Genomic DNA, 20,011 nt, shown 5'->3' with positions numbered 1-20,011 from the left:
CATATATCGAACATTTAGATGTGTTCTACACTTATTTATACCAAAAAACTCCTGATTCTCCTATTAGTTGTTTACAATGGTTGGTGAACTGCTTGTAGATAAGGCAATTTTTTTTAAGTAAATATTATTCCTGTATTTATATTATAGATATATGATATCATACAGATACAACGTAACAAATACAAATACCTGCATTTTATCCTATGTCCATATAAAAAAAAATCTACTTATTGGCGCTATGGCAATTGTTTCAGGTGAGGACGAGGGCCAAAATAAATATATATATATATGTCTACAATGTTCTCACTGCAAAAATAATAAATGGTCCACTCGGAATCGGCGATTACTCTAGCGCGAAATTCAAATGCCGATTAGAAATTACGCGTAAGATATTAATATAAAACAACGTGAAAATGATCCCCCCGGCGATAATACGACACTCACGCCGATCACATATAACTAATATGGCAGTATATATAAAATATATAGTCATGTATAGATGTATGTAATATTTATGTATGCGCAACCATAGGCGTGCGCAGACTCCAGTTTCAGGGGCAGCAAGAGATTAATCCAGCCCATCCCCCAAATTCACCCTAATTTTACTAAGGCCCATCATTCAATATTTTCCACTCGCGGCAGCCCCAAAAATAGTTTAGGGGCAGCATATCATGCTGTGCACAATAGATATAGATAATAAACAGATAAATTAATAGATAAATAAATAGATTTTTATTATTTATATCTGTGATATCCGCCGTTGTGTGTATACAGCTAGTGTACCTACTTATCACCTATGATAATGAAAGTCAAAGCGTATTTATTATCAATACGCGTACCTATCTGAAATATGTGTATATATAGGTACCATAACTAGGAATCGGCAGTTGATGTCCTATAAAAATACAAATTTGACCTAAAAATGCCCTTAGTAAAAATTTTAATAGCCATATAATAAATAACAAGAATTATAATACTTATTCTAATTAATTTTAATGCATTGCACTGTATGAATCAAATATATTTTACATTAAATAATAATATGCAACAAAATTCGTAGTATAATTTTATTTGTATGGACAATTGTATAAATATTTATTTGTTAGGTAGGTACAGAGCCGTGTTTAACGGGGGGCAAAGGGGGCAACTGCCCCCGGCGTCAAATTTTCATATTTAAAGAACGGCGTCAACATATTGTTAATCCCAATATTATTCGTAATTATTATATTTTTTTTTTTTTTTTTATCAAGAAAGACAATTCACAATCTGTACACAATAATTACAATAACAATTATTATATTATATTTGAAATTTTGAACGGTTTTGGTGAAAAAGGGAATGACAGTTTAAAAAAAAGTTAATATTATTCTTAATATTCTTTCATATTAGCGATTAAAACTATTTAAAAGTGATAAGATGTAACGGGGACGCCGTGTGCCTGCGTATCATTTATATTATATTGTTATTTTACAATATTATGTTCCCCGTTACTGATCCACCACCCACTGGACTGATAATTGATAATATGCTTTCAATCGCCAATAGTACATATTTTTACGCCAGACCGACTGGTACCACTGATATTTAGCTATCTCGTTTCTTAAGAATATCGTTATCATATATTGAGAAAAGATAGCTATTTGAAAAGTTATTTTTAGACTTTATACAGTGATATTAAATAGTAAACAAAAGTTATCAAACATGAATATAGACATAAAAAACTGTCGTGGTCAAGCATATGATAATGCTTCAAATATGTCTGGCATGTATAATGGTTTGCAATCACAAATTAAACAATATTCTTCTAATGCTGAGTTTATCCCTTGTTCAGCTCATTCTCTGAACTTGGTCGGGTCAAATGCAGCAGAATGTACTCCTGAAGGAACAATTTTTTTTTTTACTGCTCAAATGATATATAATTTTTTTGCATTATCTACATATATATGGGAACTTTTATGTAATTTATATAAAGATAATACAAATTGTACACAACCAACTCATCTTAAAAAATTATGTACTACACGGTGGTCTTCCAGGTACGACGTATGCATAGCTCTTTTACGTGGATATGACAAGATAAAGGATGCTTTAGTAACTATTTCAAATGATGATTTACAGAAAAAAGAAACAAAACATGAAGCATTGTCAATTTTAAAGAAAATATCCACTTTAGAATTTGCTTTTATGATCTGTATGTGGACTCCTATTCTTAAACGTTTTAATGCTACCAGTCTTACATTACAATCTGTATCAATAGATTTATCTACTGTTGTAAAACTATACGAATCATTAGAATCGTATGTAAAAGAAGTTAGAAATAATTTTAATCAGTATTTATTAGAATCACAGCAGTTGTGTGGAAAAGTGGATTTTTCAACAAAATCTTCCAGAACTAAAAAACGGGTTTTATTTGCAGATGAAACATCATCAAAAGGAGTTGTTCATGAAGGATCTGAAAAAATGAAAAACGAAGTGTTTCTAGTTATCTTGGACTATTTAATTGCTGATTTAAATAGAAGAAAAAAATCTTATTCTAATATCAACAATAACTTTGGATTTTTTCTAAATTTAGAGAAAGAAAACACAGAAAATATTAAAATCCACGCAGAAAAACTTATTGATATTTATCCTGATGATATTGAAAACGATTTCATAGAAGAAGTAATACAATTTAAAGATATAATTTGTAACTTTTCTGCTGAAAACAAGTCATCTGTACTTAACATGTTAAAAGCTCTCATACAATCTCAGCTTTCTTCAACATTCCCAAATGTTGAAATAGCTCTAAGAATTTTTTGCTCTCTTCCATGCTCAAATGTCACTGGAGAACGTTCTTTCTCAGTTCTGAAAAGAGTGAAAAATTACCTTAGATCATCGTTATCTAATGAAAAACTTTCGGCACTATCCATATTGAGTATAGAGAATACAATATTAAAACAAATAGAATGGGAACAAATAATTCATAAATTTGCTTCGGGAAAAGTTACCAGAAAAAAATTAATCTAAGTGTTATATTCAAATATTAAAATAAAATATATTGTATTTTAAATACCTAGTTATTTCAATAGTCCTCATAATAAAAGTATCTATTGTTTTTTTTTATTATTATTACACTGTAAACATTTATATTTAAATTATAATTAAAATAAAAATTATTTTAGAAATTGTAGCAAAGAGGCGTTACATTTATTTTGCCCCCGGCGTCTTTAACTCTTAATCCGTCGCTGAATAATACGTGAAAATAATAAATTACAAAATTTCGACCTCGTGAATGTGGAAACATAGCATAAAATATTCTATGCTCAATCATTTTATGCTCAAACGTGCTTTACCGCACACAACATATGAAATAATTTACGCACAAACAAATATAATATGTATTTATATAATATAACAATGAACATTTTGAAAAATATGCAATTATAATTCCTAATAAAATTAATAACATCGAATTAACAAAATTTAAATAATAATTTAATTAATAAAATCGAAAAAAAAAATGCAAAAAATTTTGAGATTACGGGCGGCCATGCTATTCAAACTCACGGAGCGGACATCACCCAGAAGAGCGCGCGTACGACGGGGATTCGAACTCGGACCTACCTAGCATCCTACGTTTGGGGAACTTACGCCTAACCTACTACGCCACGATTTGTGTTGCTGAATACGGTCAAAACTTCATTACTTAACCTGTGACGCTGTGTATCAACGGAGCGACGTAAACCAATATAGGTATTCGATATACATCGATGTAATCGTTAATTTGATGTATCTACACACTGTAATTAAAGTTATTTTAAATTTTTGGTAAATTAAAATTGACTATTGTATTCATTTTTATAAAATGTACCTAATACACTATAAGTCTTCAATGTTAAATTGTCATAAAACATTTTTGCTCAAAAAATTCATAATTGCCTCTTAGTTATAATTGAATTTAAATGCCAAATAAATTCAGAGCTTAAGCACCCTCAGTTTTTTAATTGAAATTGCGCCTATGTAGTTTGGTAATTATTACTATATTCTGCCGCAGGTTGAATGCTCATCTTGGATTAATGTAGGTATTCCCATTCCCTGGGTAATTATATATACACCTCTTGGATGATATTTTCTAAAAAAATTAACAATAAATAAACAAAATATGTAGGTCAGTTAACGTCTTATTAATATTGTTAAAATATATTATAACGCGAAGACGCAAATACAGTACCTATATAAAACGATATTTGTATAAATTAGGTAGATACCTAGGTAGGTCGGAACTCGTAGGTACTAAAAAGTTCATACTTGCAACTTCAAGAAATACCTGTACGAGTATAATACAGTATTACAGACTACAGTGACTATATACGTACTTACCTATATATTATTATAATATATACCTATAATAGTAGGTACATCGTAGGTATATGTACCTACTTATGTGTTCATTTTCGATAATTTCATTCAGTAACTTCCGTGATCATATAATACATAAATAATGCAATAATATATTTGCAATATATACTTGTGTCCAGTGGTTATTGTAATGGATATTTAGGTATTATATTATAATATTGTACCTATTTATGCGTAATACTTATATTATATTATCTCTATGTATAAAATAACTTGTCCTAAGTGATTCATCATTGCCTAGCCGGAACCGCTGAAGCTATGAGTATGAAATTTGGACAATATAGTTTTGTATTGTGATGTTGACACCCTCTAAGAAAGGATTTTTCAAAATTCAACCCAAGAACTTTGGCTATGCAATATCGTTTTTATTTTTTTAATATCACTTACCTATACGAAAAAAGGTTCTGTTTGTTACAAAATCCATTATTATTTGTGTTTTTCATACTTTAATAACTTTTTTTGAAGTTCCGATATCGAAAAAATAAAAACGATATTGCACAGTCAATGTTCTCTTTTTTATGTGGTAAAAATTTTGTTTCTTAGTTCTGGCTGTAGCGTTCTCATGAGAACTGTAGTTCTTTCCCGCGCAAAACAGTTTTTGTTATGTTGTACACTTGTAAGACGGAGAGACACTTGCGGGTGTAACGTCCTAATGCTTATAGCATGGTCGCAACTAGGGTAAAATGTATGGGATTGCTAAAACCTAAAGCACACCATGAGAACCCTCCAGGGCCCGCCCTATTAATGATCTATTAAACGGCCGTATTTAAGATTTGTCTGCCAATGGGCAACAACATTTTTGTGCCCCCGATTCATTTTTCTTATTTCAGTATTTTTACACAATATTTATCATCCACCAAAAATCAAAAACAACTGTCTTATGATCGCTAAATACATTATTATAAAATATAAATTATATATTATAACAAACTACTATGGGAAACTGAATTATTTATGTTAATATGTTATTATAGTCTCATAATAAGTTTATGTGACAATAAATAAATTATAGGTACCTATAATTTTACTATAAAATAATAAAGATTGTACTTCTATAGCATTATATGTACATGGTACAAGCCTCAAGGTATAATTATAAGGAGTTGTGATATCCATTTTAGTATTTAGTAAAAAAAAATGATCATTTGAATAAACAATTTCACTTGCCGACAAAATATACAGACTTCAGAGGTTGTAGATTAGGAACCAATATTACACAAATTTATTTTTCTTATATTTATTAATATTATACAATTTTCCATTGCATATTGGAAAAGATCGTTTTAATTTTTTATAGTTAACCCTTAATATTTTCAGGGTGGGGCGAATATCACATATTATATAATACATTAATACACACAGAACGGTTTTCACTTTTAAAATTACTGCTATTTTGCTATTTCTACTGCTATGAAGTGCTATATGTATTTTTTCTGAACCTATATCGACGTATTTTTGAAAAATAAAATTCGAAAAAATCCTGTGGTTATAAAAGTCCGAAAAAGTGAAAGAAAAATTCACCCAGTACTGAAAGCCCGATTTTAATTTTGAAAACATGTTTGAACTTTTTATTCTCTTGTAAAGGTTTTGTAGGAATGGATTTTAAATTTATTGTATTGTCTAATTGGTAGGTACTGTACGAATTTTTTTTTTCAAAATGCACTTTGACTGTAATGTTAATAAAATAAAAAATGTATTTCTTACAAAACACAAACAAGAACCGAACAACAATAGTTCAAATATTTTTTTTCAAAATTAAAACTGGATTTCCCGAAGTATATGTATATTTTTTCTCGAATATTAGTCAAACAATTTATAAGCAAAAAAGTTTTCAATTTTCATTGTAAATATTACAATCTATGTATGAGAACATCTTTAAAATAAACAAATTTTCGTTAAAAATTTAAAAATAGTAGTTTTTGGTCATCTAAAATCAACCACCGAACTAAATCATTTATTATAATTTATTATTACCTCAAAGACCACGGTGGAAGGCAAGGCGACGATATTGTAACAATATAGTGTGCCTATTAAATTTATCACGCATGCGGTTTTCGTCTTAGTTTTAAAATAGGTATTGTCGTATTGAGTTCGATACATATACTCTGATATTCTATACCCCATATGGATGATTGTCGCGTTTCGTTGAAACCGCATCGTCGTCGTTTATTGCCGATCCGACGACTCGTCGTGTTTCACCGCATCGGCGTATAGTTACAAATTGTAAATTAAAAGGAAATAACTAATAAGCTCCATATTATAATTTTGTCGCAAATACCCACCAACATAGTATTAACATCCTCGTCTTACAAATACAAATTATTATTTAGGTACAATATTAAATTATATAATCTATCTCTCTCTGTCAATTGAGCTGCATCCCTACATATAAGCTATAGACTATTATAACTATAATATACTGTATATGATATATTATAGTAAATTACTACACACAAAATATTGGCAGAATGATCTCAGCGTTGCGAGAAAAAACTGGGAAACCAATAACTTTTATTTAATGTTCGCAACAATTGGTATAGGCCACATGGGCAGAAGGGCCAAAGCACAGAATTATGAGATAGTAATAAAAAGTAGTGATGATCAAAACAAGACCAAGACCAAGATTTTGAAAGTCTTGGTATTGGTCTTGCAGACTCAGTCTTGGTCTTGCAGACTCAGTCTTGGTCTTGGTCTTGAGCAAGACTTTTGCAAGACTCTTGCTATTTTCACAAAATATATATATAAAAACTAAATACCCGTTATATACTCTATTCCAAATAAGTCTGGAAAAACTGTGCAGCTCCTTAACGGTAGAACCGCTGTGATTAGCTGCAGTAGCCAGCCGCGCCGACTGTAGCCAATGAGACTGCACATGCGCAAACCGCGACGCGTTTCTGTCGGGATTTTTTTCCAGGCTTATTTGGAATAAAGTATAGCTGTGTGTAGGTTTTTTGCTATGATTTCTAAGATGAAACGAAAGCCCGCTTCGAAAATAAAATTGGCCAGCCAAAAGCACATCTGCAGACCCATGGTCAGATACTCACATAGACACTATGAATATAGCTAAGACTTAGCTAATTCGGGGATCGACTACACGCAACGCAATTTGTTGCGGGAACGGCGGCACTAGTTGCAAGGGACAAGCAGAGTAGAGGGTTCGCACTATATAGTAGAGACCTGAAACGGCCGTTTTTCATACGTGATTCCACATAGTCAGGACGAGCACCTCCACGTCAGACCTTTATCTTTATAGAATTAACATTTTTGGGCTTAGATTATTTCGATAAACTGCGGTTTTCGGGACTTACGGCCAGCAGCATTCGTGGATCTAGGCAGTCTAATTCACTTTAAATTATCTTGTAATTTGTTGCCACGTCTTTGTTCAAGTATTAATAAACGGCAAAATAAAGTCAACATTTCAACCAGTTTGCATTTGAATATTCAACCACCCATTCTATCCTGTCATCGTTATCCTGTAAGCGAGTTTACGCTACAATTACAAACGAGTAAAATACACAGTCCACAATCACATATTCACATATAATACATGTGCTAAAATATATGGTAAAATATTACACTTTGACTGATCATAATATTATATTATCTTGACAGATTTATCTACGGTATCTATACGACAACAATTTTGTAGGAATCAATATTATTTATCATTTATACAGTTATTATTGTCCTAAATATTTTACACTTTATAATATATAACAATATATACATTAAGTAATCAAATTACCAAAACCTTTTTTTTGTAAATTACAATTGCTACTAATTGGAACAGAGCCCAACTTAATAGGAATTTTGGGGCCCGGGTCAAATTTTCTAATTGGGCCACAAAATTAATTATTATCTAAATTTTAAATTATCTACTTAAATTATGAATGTAGTCTTTATGCTATATAGATTTGTTACATCTTATATTCAATTTATTTTATAAGATTATAAATCAATTATACCATAATAAGGCATATAAGTAATTATTTAATGACAATTAATATAAATAAAACGATGAAATTAAAAATATAAATATAAATAAAGAAGTGTTGGTACAGTTTTTAATTCAAACAAATGTTTACTGATATACATAATATATATTGTGTACAAAATCAAAGTGGCAATGCATTTTTCAACATAGTCAATGTAAATAATAAAAAAATAAAAAAAAAATAATTAAAGAAATAATTTGTTAAATAATTTAAGACAACGGTTTTTTTCTAGATTTTAGTTCACTAAATTTTTGAATTAGATCTGAAAAATCAAGTGTATTAGTTATATCCCTTTCAGCAGATAGACGAACGAGTGACTTTAATTTTTCTTGGTGAAGGGACGTTCTTCTGGCGTTTTCAATTAGCTCTAATTTTGAATTTGTTCTTTCTGCTTCACAATTCGAAACTGGCAAAGTTAAATAAAGTCGTAGAGAAATGTACACATTTGGAAAGACTTCTTTTAAATTATTTTCATGTACATATAAGTAAATATTTTGAGGAGAAATTATTGATAAATTTAACTGCATTACATAACTAGAAAAGTGCACAATCTCTTGTCTTATATTTATTGTATCAATATCATCTTTAAATGTGCTAATGAATATGTAGGCAGAAGTCTCTGATAATAATTGTGAACCGAATTTTGTAATAAACCCAAAAATACTACAAAGATTATCATATGCGTTTAATCTTATATCAAGTTCAGTAACTAAACAATCAATAATAACATAAAAAGTATCAACCTCCAACTTTCTTATTTCGCATAAGTTTGAATTTCCTTCTATTGTACCATCCGAGAATTTTTTTTTCTAACAATTTTTTATCCACAGGGCAAACTATTAATTGATAATTCCTCTGCTTTGTTTTCAAAATATACAAACTTCTCTCTTAATGAACTAACATAAGTCTTTAATCCTTTTAATAAATGTACAGCTGTAAATAAATCTATTCCCGGTTTTTGAAGGTATTTACTAACACTGTTAAATTGCGATAAAATACTGTTGATAGTTAGAAAATTAGTTAATTTAGGTAACTTGCTTATTGCATCTTCGGACTCCTTCTTTAATTTTTGTTTTGCATACCCACTGTGATAAATTCTTTTTTTATCAGACATTTTTAAATTTCAATAGTTTTTGGCACACACTAGTAATGAACAAAACTCACGAACTCGACTAAAAACTAATTTAATATCACGACAGTCGACGGAATACTAGTGACCAGTGTACCGATTGTACTAATAATGCGAAACTGACCATCAAAATGTACCCATGTTAAGATAAATTGTAATCATAATGATATAAAGTGCTTTTGACCAACTTTATCTTAAAACTTAATAGCTTATTTTATAGATTAGAGAATAATCATAAATTCGGAAATTCCATTACGATACGTGACTAACAAAACTACGTAACCAGTAATATCATACAATTATTTCAAAATGCCACTTTAATAATTAAATATCAACAGGGGTCCGAGGCCCCTAATAATATCGGGGCTCGGGGCTGCAGCCCCCTAGCCCCCCCCCTAAGTTGGGCTCTGAATTGGAATCATTCAACAATTAGGTACGGCGAATTAATGGTAATCGGAAAAAAAATCCCCAGACTACAATATTACTCAATAAATATTTTTTAAACGTTAATTTATATACCAACATAAAATGTGTATTATTATAGTAATATAAAATGCCATTGTTAATTTTTCGAAAATTATTTATAGTTATTTATTTATATTATTATTATTATCTATATTTTGAATAATATTTTTGTATAGTATGTTTTTAACTGTATTATTTCATATTTGACGTATCGATCATTCGAAATATTTTTATATGCTATACCTATTTGTGAAGTTATTAAGTTAGTTAATTTGAATTACACATAATATATTATCGTAATTGAAAACAAAATATTATTTATAAATTATAATAATATATAATTTTTTTAACAATATAATATAATATAATATAATATACGTATTTGTAATTAAATATTAATTATTGATACTAATTATTTATTATTAAAGTTTAAAAAATATTTGTTCAACCATTTGCATGTGGTTGTGAGTAATATTTTAGTTTGGGGATTTTTTTTCCGGGATTCGAATTAATAATGGGCAGTCTGTACATTTATTAAAGTATCTGTAGCCTGTAGGTAACTATAATTATTCGTTGTTTAATATTTTAGCGTTTAATATTTAAGATGCTAAAATAGTAAATTATTCTTATATTACCTATGGATATTATCTTAGATCCATGAAGACTACAGATAGATCTCTAGTCTTCATGCTTAGATCATATTATGATTCCCTAAATCCCGGAAAAAAAACCAAGGAAAAAAAAATACGGAAAAAAAGAACAATTTACAATTTTTGAAATTTTTAAAAATGTTAATAAAGGACCAGTGGCACAACTAGGGCTGAAATGTTAACCCGTGGAGGCGATGTCCCACACTCTCATATAATGTTTACTTAAAAATATAAAAAAATCAGAACGATTCTATTTTTTTAAATTTGTGTTTACCAAACTGTTCGTATTATGCCTTTAGGGTGCTTTGTAAGAATGTAAAGTAAAAAGCCCGGACAAACTTCATTTTGAAGTTATTGATGAAAAACTTCAAAAACTACATTTTTTTCGTATATTTATCACGTATTAAAAAAAAAGAAATACTTAGAATTGGATGTCACTTGGACAAAAAATCGAAAATATCCCCCGATTTCCTAATCGTATGTAAAACCACCTTGAGCAGGCCTCGTAATTAAACAAAGTTGTTAAAAAGCACATCATCTGCTAGCGTTGCCACTCGCTCAGTACGCTGCGCTCAGTCAAAAAATCGAAAAAACACCAAACACGAGTTCCTCCGCGCAGCATTAGTGTAGTGTTGCGCACATGAGTATAAACGTAAAATAGCAAACTTTGGATGGCTTAAACATCCAAAATAATGGTTTCCGCGAAAAAATTTAAACAGTTTTGAAATCAGCGTTAAAAACCACACATTATATATATTATTATATAAAAAAAATAATTAATAATAGGTATTCAATTCTAATTTCTAAGTATTTTTTTTTTTTTGAAAATGCGCGTAACGAAAAAAATATAGTTATTGAAGTTTTTTATCAATAACTTCAAAACGAAGTTTGCCCGGGCTTTTTTTTTTACATTCTTATAAATAACCCTAAAATACACATTTTGGAAAAAAAAATTGAAAAGTCGATAGGTTGCTAAACCAGAATTTTGCCAAAAAATCATACAAACAAAATCAATTATATATTTACTCAAATATTTAATTAGACCTTATTTTTTAATATTTATATTATAATTTTCAAATAATCATCCCACGGTACAAAAACACGCCTGGAAGTTGGATCCGATGAAACGAAGTTGGCTCAGGATGTTATAGGTGGATATGAACCAAAAAAAAACAAACTATTTATGAAAAAATGCAAGTTAGACTTGTAACATTATGCGAAGATTATAAATAATTATAAAATCGGACTTATACTTTACAGCCTACAGGTCAAGTATCCGATAATTAGTTACAGGGGTCTGTTGTGGCGCCCGGTTCATTGTACCGATAAACCTTATCATATTTTAAACGATGCACCAAACGGCAAACTCGCGTTTGTCATTCTAACGATATTATGATAAGTCGCAACGAGCAAATAAGCATTAAAATTTTTTTTTTGAAATGTTGTGGTTGATTAACCGCGTCTTTCGTAATTTTGATTTTGAACGAACGAATCGTACGATTATTGTGATTTGCGAACTTCTTTCCGGTTATTTTTGTAAAAAATATCATTATTTTTATTTTAGTTAGTATAGGTACACGACACACGTACATAATAATGGCTTTGTGTCCTCTTACGTCCACACAAGTTTTGGAGTTCTTGCCTTTGAACACGTGGACCGAGGTATGTTCATAAATTATAAGAGTTGTGCTATTTACTTTTGATTGTTTTATACAAAGGGTATTAATATTGGATACCTATTTATTATTTATTTTTACTTTTGTGTACCTAATCACTACCTATTATTGTTGTACAAAGACTGTTCCAAACTTCCAAATAGTTCGTAGCAACATACTTCCTCATTATAATTTTTAAACAGTGGTGGCCTGCAGTCTTTGATTTACACAAGTGCAATGGGTGCCCATGCAGTTAGCAACAACTTTTATTGAAGAACCATACTTCATATATTTCCTTATATAACAAAAATTAAATACAATATTTACAAATATTTTAAACTTTTTCTTTAATATATTAATATTTTTTTCCAAATAGACCAAAAGCTCTGCCAAACGCCAATAGACAATAATAAATATTTGGTTGCCCTTTTTTAAATAAAATACATTTGCGCATGTATTCGTAAAAGTGAAGTTATATGTTACATTTGTCAGATAATTCGGCACAACGGCGATGTTGCAAACATGCAAAAATAGTAGGTTTCTGTATTTGTTGTTATTTTTAATTACTTTTATTGAGTATCATATTCCAGTGGCTGGCGTTGGTATAGTTTGGAAACAACAATTCTGTTATCATACTCTGCACAGTTTTGAAATAATAAAACTATCAAGAGTTACAATTATACCTTCTTTATTTTAAAAACAATGATTTACGAGATGATTAACTATTAACGTGCAATTATTAAAATAATGTACCTATACTGTATGGTGAATATCCTAATTCTTTCAGCTTGTCATTCTCTATGATTCTTTTAATTAAAAAAATAAATTTCAACATATTATGCTAGTCTATCACAATTATACCTTAGTTTGTGTTTTCTGATAAAATTGTAGTTCTATTATTTCTAAAAGAACTATAATAATCATAAATAATAGATTTATAGGAACTGATAGGGAAGTAAGTTGATCAGTTTAAAGAGCTATTTATTTTGTATTCACTTTATTATTAATGTAACGTTTATGAAATAATTAATTCCTAAACCCACAAACATATCAGCTATATAAACTGCTTAATAATGCACCAAAATAAGATTGTGACCAATATCATTTGTTACATTTGTTTTAATAAGTCCTAAGTCCTAACCTTTTTCATATTTACCATCATATTATGTACCATCCTGTGCCATTTTTCATCAGTTCGTGCTTGTATATTAATATGTTAAACATTAGATAAATATAAAAACTGCAATGATATATAGTATGAAAAAAATACTACATACATGCCTAATACTGAACTGAATATCAGTAAAATCATATCTGCTATCTACCAATGATTATCATTTTTTTTTTTTTTTTAATATTAAAGATTATAATATTAATTTTATTTTAATAGGTTTATTTGCAACCAAGTAATTTTAAAAATGTATGTTTTGTTTCAACCTATCATAAAATGGAAAAGAGAAAGAAAGACATGCAATTAATTTCATCACAGAGTAGCTTATTTCATAGAGTTACACAATTTGAAGTATTAAAAATAGTAGCTGTTGAAATTGAAGGCAAATGGTAATTTTTTTAGTGTATATTTAAGAAATAATGTACTTTAATAATTATATTATACACAACATGCAACAAGTTTTTACTTTTATAAATTATGTTCTGTGTTTATTAAGGTTCAGAGGGAAACTAATTAGTTACAATGAATTTCTAACTGACAATACCATAATTCAATTAATTGATTATGGCAATGTTTATGAAACTAAATTAGAAAATCTGTTTGACCTTCCATATTATTTTATGTATGAACCATTAGTAAGTAAAAGTTATTTACATTTTAAACGCCCAAATTTAATTATTCACTTAATGTATAACAACTATTGTATTCTAGGCTTTACCAGTCACATTTAAAGATTTTATTCCAAAGAAAACAACATTTTCTATAAAACCCCTTCTGTCAGAGAGTGTAAATATTGAGCTATAACTTATAGCTAATTTTATTTTATACTAATATTAGTTTTTAGCTAATTTGTTTTTGTATTATTTGTTGTATATTTTATTATTATTGTTATTATTATTTATTTGTTCTTAGAATCTACATGAAGGAGCTGTTCTTGTTCATGTTAACAGTAATGATACAAAGTTGGAAAAAAGTGTTGATGAAAAACAATTATTTAAATCAAAAAAAGAGTAAGTTATTAACTTTAATGTTATTTAGTTAATGTAAGCAATTATTATTATTGTTAATTATTGTAAGCAATGAATAGTTAAAATTGTATAGTATAGAAATCTTTATTTTGAATTCCACTTTTTTAGTACTTCATACAAATTAAAATGGTATGTTTTCTAGACGTCTTATCTTATTAATTTTAATAGAACCCCTAATTCGTTGTTTAATGTATAAAATAATTAAAGTAATGATCCACAGATACTAACAGTTGATAACCTTAGTTTTTTTATAATTTGCATATGTGTCCTAATTGTTGTAAAAGCTTGCATCAATAAAGCCTTTTTTATAAGCTGCGGCCATTTTAGGCTGAAATAATGTATAATTAATATATTCTATGTATTTTATAAATGTTTATAACTGGTGATCAAAGCTGAAATTTTATGAATTTTGCCCAATGAAAAAAAGAAAGTTAGGCATCACTGCAATGGTTATTAAGCTTATAACTGATTTTCAGTTTACATTATGTCTCTATTGAAATTACAAGTTTCTTTAATTTATTTATTTTTAAATTTGTTTTAGCATTAACTCAGCGAATGATACAAAAAATATAAGTGTAAAAAATAATATAACCAATGGTCATGATAATAATAAATCAAGGTAAATATAATTTTCTTCTATCAAAGTACTACTTGATTAATATGTTCATAGAAAAATTTATATTTACAGCTCATATGTATCTAGAACTTTAAAAAGAGTTAGTTTCAGTAGCAAAGAAAAACTGAACAATGTGCCATTAAAAAATGAGGATTATTGCATTTTGACTTATTTCGAAGATTTTACTTCTTTGTATGTTGGAAAAGCTATAAAATGTGACAATGGCAGTTACGATTTCGTTGATATCAATACTTTATTAAACACTGCTAAGAGTACAGGTAAAACTACATTTATATTTCTCACTGGTCAAATTGTTCATAGCATCTTTTTCTGTCTTAGTCAAGTATTGGTAGAATGCATACAGTTAAAAAAAATCAATCAATTGTGATTAAATATTTTGAAAAAAATAACTGTTACCTTCGTGATTATTTTTAATAATATTTTGAGTATAACCTTAAAACACCATATTTGACAAAAAAAAAAATTGTAGCCATACTAACTATTATAGTTTTCATATAGCAATAATAGGTAGTTGGAGATAACCAATAAGTACCTTATTTTGATATTCACAATTATTTTATGTCATAAACTACAAAACAATTAATTTATATATGTATTTTTTTATTTTTTTTACTAGATCAAATACTAAAGTGTAATCCAGTTGTGGGAGACGTGGTCAAAGTTTTTTCTAAAAATGAGGATTTATTATTCAGAGCAAAAATATTAAAAAATATTAAAGGTTGTTATGATGTTTTCTATATTGATTATGGAAACATTGAAACAGTTCCATCAAATGTTATATATGAATTGGCTGATGAATTGAAGAAGATGGTATTTTTTCTAATATTTTTCATTTATTATTTTATTTTTAATGATTTATGTTTTGTTATGATCAAGTTTTCTATGGTTTTTTCTATATTACCACAATTTGAGTAAAGTCTGTTTTCCAGATAATAATACAAATAAAATTATTATTTATTCATGTATAGCCTATATTTCTATTTAATTTTATTTATGCAATTTCAGCCTGGAATAGCTGTTAAAATAGGACTCAGTGATTTAAAAGATTTTCAAATAACCGAGCAAATTAAAGATATGTTTAAAACATTTTGTAACGCTGGAAAGCCATTTATGATTGTACGTAATGTATACTATACCTACTTAAAATTATTTGATAATAGATGATGTATCTTATGATTTTATAATTATAATTAATCATCTAATAAGAAAATATCATATATTCAATTTGTTAAATGTAGTAATAATGTTAATAATCCACAGCTATAACATTGACTAATGCAATACAATTTTATTATTATTTGATACTTATAAGAATACAAATATTTTTAGTTCAAATAGTATTTTACATACAGTATTGTAGATATTATATTTATGTTCATTATAATTTTAAAATAAAATGTTATTTAATTTTATATATTATATTTATATTTTTTTTAGGAGTTCAATGAAAACTCTAAAAATTGTCTAGAAAATGTGAAATTAAAAGATATAGAAAATGGATCATATATTAATTCTAAATATTTAATGAAACGTATAGCATCACAAACTGGTAATATTATTTAATATTATTATCTAGTATCTATATTTTATTTTATTTATTGAATAAATAATAATATGTTTTAAAATTTTTATCATTTTATGAATCAAAACAAACGCCTATACTAAATAGGATAAAAAATACTTCAATAATTCATGATAATATTTTGATTTGTAGAAGAATTTATTCAAATACCACAAAATATTACTGAAAACGAGACAGTGCTGATAAACACACCAGAACTAGAAGTCACATCAAATATTGAATTGAGAACTGGCGATACCGTTTTTTGTACTCATTCTGAAGATTTTAACCTTCCCGAATGTTCTAAAAATAATACTACACCAGGCAATTGTAGTATGATAATTAATTCTAAAATGACAAATGGTAAAATAGCAACTTATTAATATTGATTTCAAATATCCCTATTTTTATCAAACATTGATAAATAAACTTTTTTCTATTCCAAAAATTTGCTGATTAACAGCAGCTTCAATGATAAAATAAATACAGGTTTTCATGATAGTTAAAAAAAGTTTGTGGAAATATTTTTTTCAAAAGTTTAGTGTTCTAAATACATTATTATTTCTGTAACATAGAACCTAAAAAATATGTTTGGAATTCTCAATTATCTAAATATATTATGTTCATTGTTAATAGAGTGTATTCAAAATTATTAATAAAATATGTATTTACATTTTCAGGTTCAAACAGGGTTTCAAATAACTGGCAAAGTGGTGATCATGTTGAATTTCTATATGGAAATAATGTCGATAATATTTTTGTAAGAAATATAAAATTATATGAAGAATTTAAAAATGTGTTGGACCAACTAAAAGAAGAAAATTGTAAGGTTCAATTTTCAGTCAAATATATTATTTCTAAAACTAAAAAGAAATTTGAGATTAGCAAATTTCCAATGCAATTTTCCAACCTAACCTAACGCGAGTGCTTCAACTAATTTAGTAAGCTAACATTTAAGTAGAAAGTGTGTGCATAATATCAGGGGCTATAACAATTAAAACTAATGGTTTAAAAATAGAACTTAATATTTTGCTTATTTGTGGTAATTTATGGAGTAAAATATCTTTCTTGAGGTGTGGGTGAAAAAAAAAATTGTAACGAAAAATGAAACGACACCTTAGATGCTAATGTTCTCAGAAGCTACTCGACTGAATGTCTCAATTTTTTTTTAATAAAAGATTTTATCACAGAGAAGGTTTCTATAGCAACAGCATTTGTCTAAATTAATCAACATTTGAGTTATCTATTAATTAAAATAAATGGGTAAATTGTACAATTATATATATATATTATGTATACATACGTTTGTCTTATCACCATAGTAACGAATAAAAAATAATAATATTATAAGAACTACGCTAACCGCTCAGAATCGTTTTTCATATACATTGGTTCATCATTATATTCAAATATAACACATCCATTACAACTACTTTACAGCAAATAGGTACCAACATGTCCACCTTTTGAAGTAAAAATTCTTTCTTGAGGTGTGGGTGGAAAAATGAAACGACACTTTTTTTATTTATTTAATTTGCAAGTCATGCACGGCGGCGGTGGTGTGCATGTTTATTTTTATTGTGTTGACTTTTCTTACTCTCTCCCTAATTCACTTATAATTTCACGGGCCCCAATACTAATGAAAGAAGTTTTACTTACGCAGAGTGTAGCTGTGTAATGTTTTACGTAAACATTATGTCCAACTGGTTTAACTTAATTCATACTATAATGGTTATGAACCATATTTTAGATATTTTATTATAAAATAAAAATTTTACCGTTATTAATTTGTTGTTGTATTTAGTATATAAACTTCTTGTAAATATTAAACTGAACTTGTTTTTATGCCCATAGTGTATGCTAACATTTATTTTTATAGATGAACATTACAAACCAATAGTCGCAAAGCCTTGTGAATATGTGGCAGTATATTCTGGAATTTATAGAGGGATTTATAGAGCTAGGGTCTCGATGCCAGATTCTGACAATACAAATATTATCAAATGTACTTTAATTGATTTTGGTAAAGTTGATATGATTCCATCTAAAAATGTATTTGCATTGCCTAACTATGTTTTGTTAAACAAAGTGAGTAGAAAATATTATGATACTAATACTTTATAAAAATAATTATTCAAATGGCTAACCAAATTTATTGTAATTATTACAATGATATATTTTTTAGATACCAACAATGGTTCGTAGAGTTTCACTTAGTGGTGTACACAAGACCTCAAATATTAATATGATAATCCAATATCTGTCTTCATTGAAAGGAAAAACATATATTATGGTATGTTTAATATAAGAGTATACAAGCACAATATTTTTAATTGTTTAAAACTATATTTTGTCTTCATAGGAATATGATAAAAACCCTAGACAATGGAATAGACATAAAGTCATATTAAAAGACTTACAGAGCAGTGTATCTCTTAATGATGAAATCCAAAAGTTATATTAAAGTGAATCGTCTCCTAGAGGAAATTTTCTTCAGCACAGAAGATTGAATAGAAATACCTAATAATTATAACTATTATATTTTTTTAAATTTAATTATGAATTTTGATATTCATCAATTACAATTTTGTAACCCTCACAGCAGTATCTTTCAATGAAACCAATGTAATGAATATTTGTTTTAAATTAAAAAATGTACCAACACTTTAATAAATATTAAAGGAAAAGTATTTAAAATTGTTTTAATAAAATATAAAATAATTAATATTGAATTCCTGTTACATATGTTGTCAATTTATTAAACTATATAATAAACAAACACAATTATTATTCAATGTTAAAAATTCATCTCGGTTACATTTTAGATTCTGAGTGGAACGATGAATGTATTGATTTTACAATGATGTGTTTTTTTTTTTTATTTTTTTTTTTGTGTCTGTCATCACCTTTTAGGACAGTAAAAGTGCTTGGATTTTTTTCAACAGTACCTTTTCTGATAGGAAAATGAATCTAGTTGGTACCTTGGGGGGGTCAAAAGTATTAAAAAATTTCCCAGTAGCTTTCAAAAGCGCCGTGAAAAACAAAACAAAAATAAAGGAAAAACGGGAATTTTTACGCAAAATCTGTTTTCGAGAAAATTGATTTTGGTTTTTGGTGCAACTCTTAAACAAATGGCCGTAGGTACATGAAATTTTGACTGAATGTTTATATTATCATTTTCTATAGACTATACAATTTTCCAAATATTTTGACTTATTTTGAGCTCTTTACGGACATTGTTAGTTTTCATTTTTCTTTAGTATTTTTTCTAAAATATCAATAAAACTTTATTTGTTAGTTAAAAAAGCTTGAAAATTTAATA

General features: G+C 27.8%; 2 protein-coding genes across 4 annotated transcripts; both read left to right on the top strand.

The window, feature by feature from the left end:
- The first annotated feature begins 1,701 nt into the window (after positions 1 to 1,701).
- LOC103310413 lies at positions 1,702 to 3,217 on the top strand. The gene is made up of 4 exons (XM_008188629.1): positions 1,702 to 1,870; positions 1,973 to 2,481; positions 2,575 to 2,914; positions 3,162 to 3,217. Exons 1-4 carry the CDS (start codon positions 1,702 to 1,704, stop codon positions 3,215 to 3,217), a joined length of 1,074 nt encoding a protein of 357 aa, XP_008186851.1.
- An 8,780-nt stretch (positions 3,218 to 11,997) lies between these two features.
- LOC100167801 lies at positions 11,998 to 19,374 on the top strand. 3 transcript variants are annotated; one of them, XM_029489106.1, is made up of 15 exons: positions 11,998 to 12,299; positions 13,683 to 13,852; positions 13,960 to 14,098; positions 14,175 to 14,249; positions 14,376 to 14,473; positions 15,033 to 15,110; positions 15,180 to 15,385; positions 15,745 to 15,938; positions 16,134 to 16,244; positions 16,566 to 16,677; positions 16,843 to 17,022; positions 17,370 to 17,513; positions 18,569 to 18,777; positions 18,875 to 18,982; positions 19,052 to 19,374. In XM_029489106.1, exons 1-15 carry the CDS (start codon positions 12,234 to 12,236, stop codon positions 19,151 to 19,153), a joined length of 1,992 nt encoding a protein of 663 aa, XP_029344966.1. In that variant the 5' UTR covers positions 11,998 to 12,233; the 3' UTR covers positions 19,154 to 19,374. The 3 variants fall into 3 exon arrangements, with proteins under 3 accessions (XP_029344966.1, XP_001942518.2, XP_016663010.1); XM_001942483.5 differs by having other exon boundaries at positions 12,002 to 12,299; positions 16,843 to 17,052; XM_016807521.2 differs by lacking the exons at positions 13,683 to 13,852; positions 13,960 to 14,098; positions 14,175 to 14,249 and having other exon boundaries at positions 12,004 to 12,299; positions 16,843 to 17,052.
- Positions 19,375 to 20,011: the final 637 nt, after the last annotated feature.

This window comes from Acyrthosiphon pisum, chromosome X (assembly GCF_005508785.2).
Source record: "Acyrthosiphon pisum isolate AL4f chromosome X, pea_aphid_22Mar2018_4r6ur, whole genome shotgun sequence".
Classification (NCBI taxonomy): Eukaryota; Metazoa; Arthropoda; class Insecta; order Hemiptera; family Aphididae; genus Acyrthosiphon; species Acyrthosiphon pisum.
This window is presented reverse-complemented; position numbering and strand designations above follow the sequence as displayed.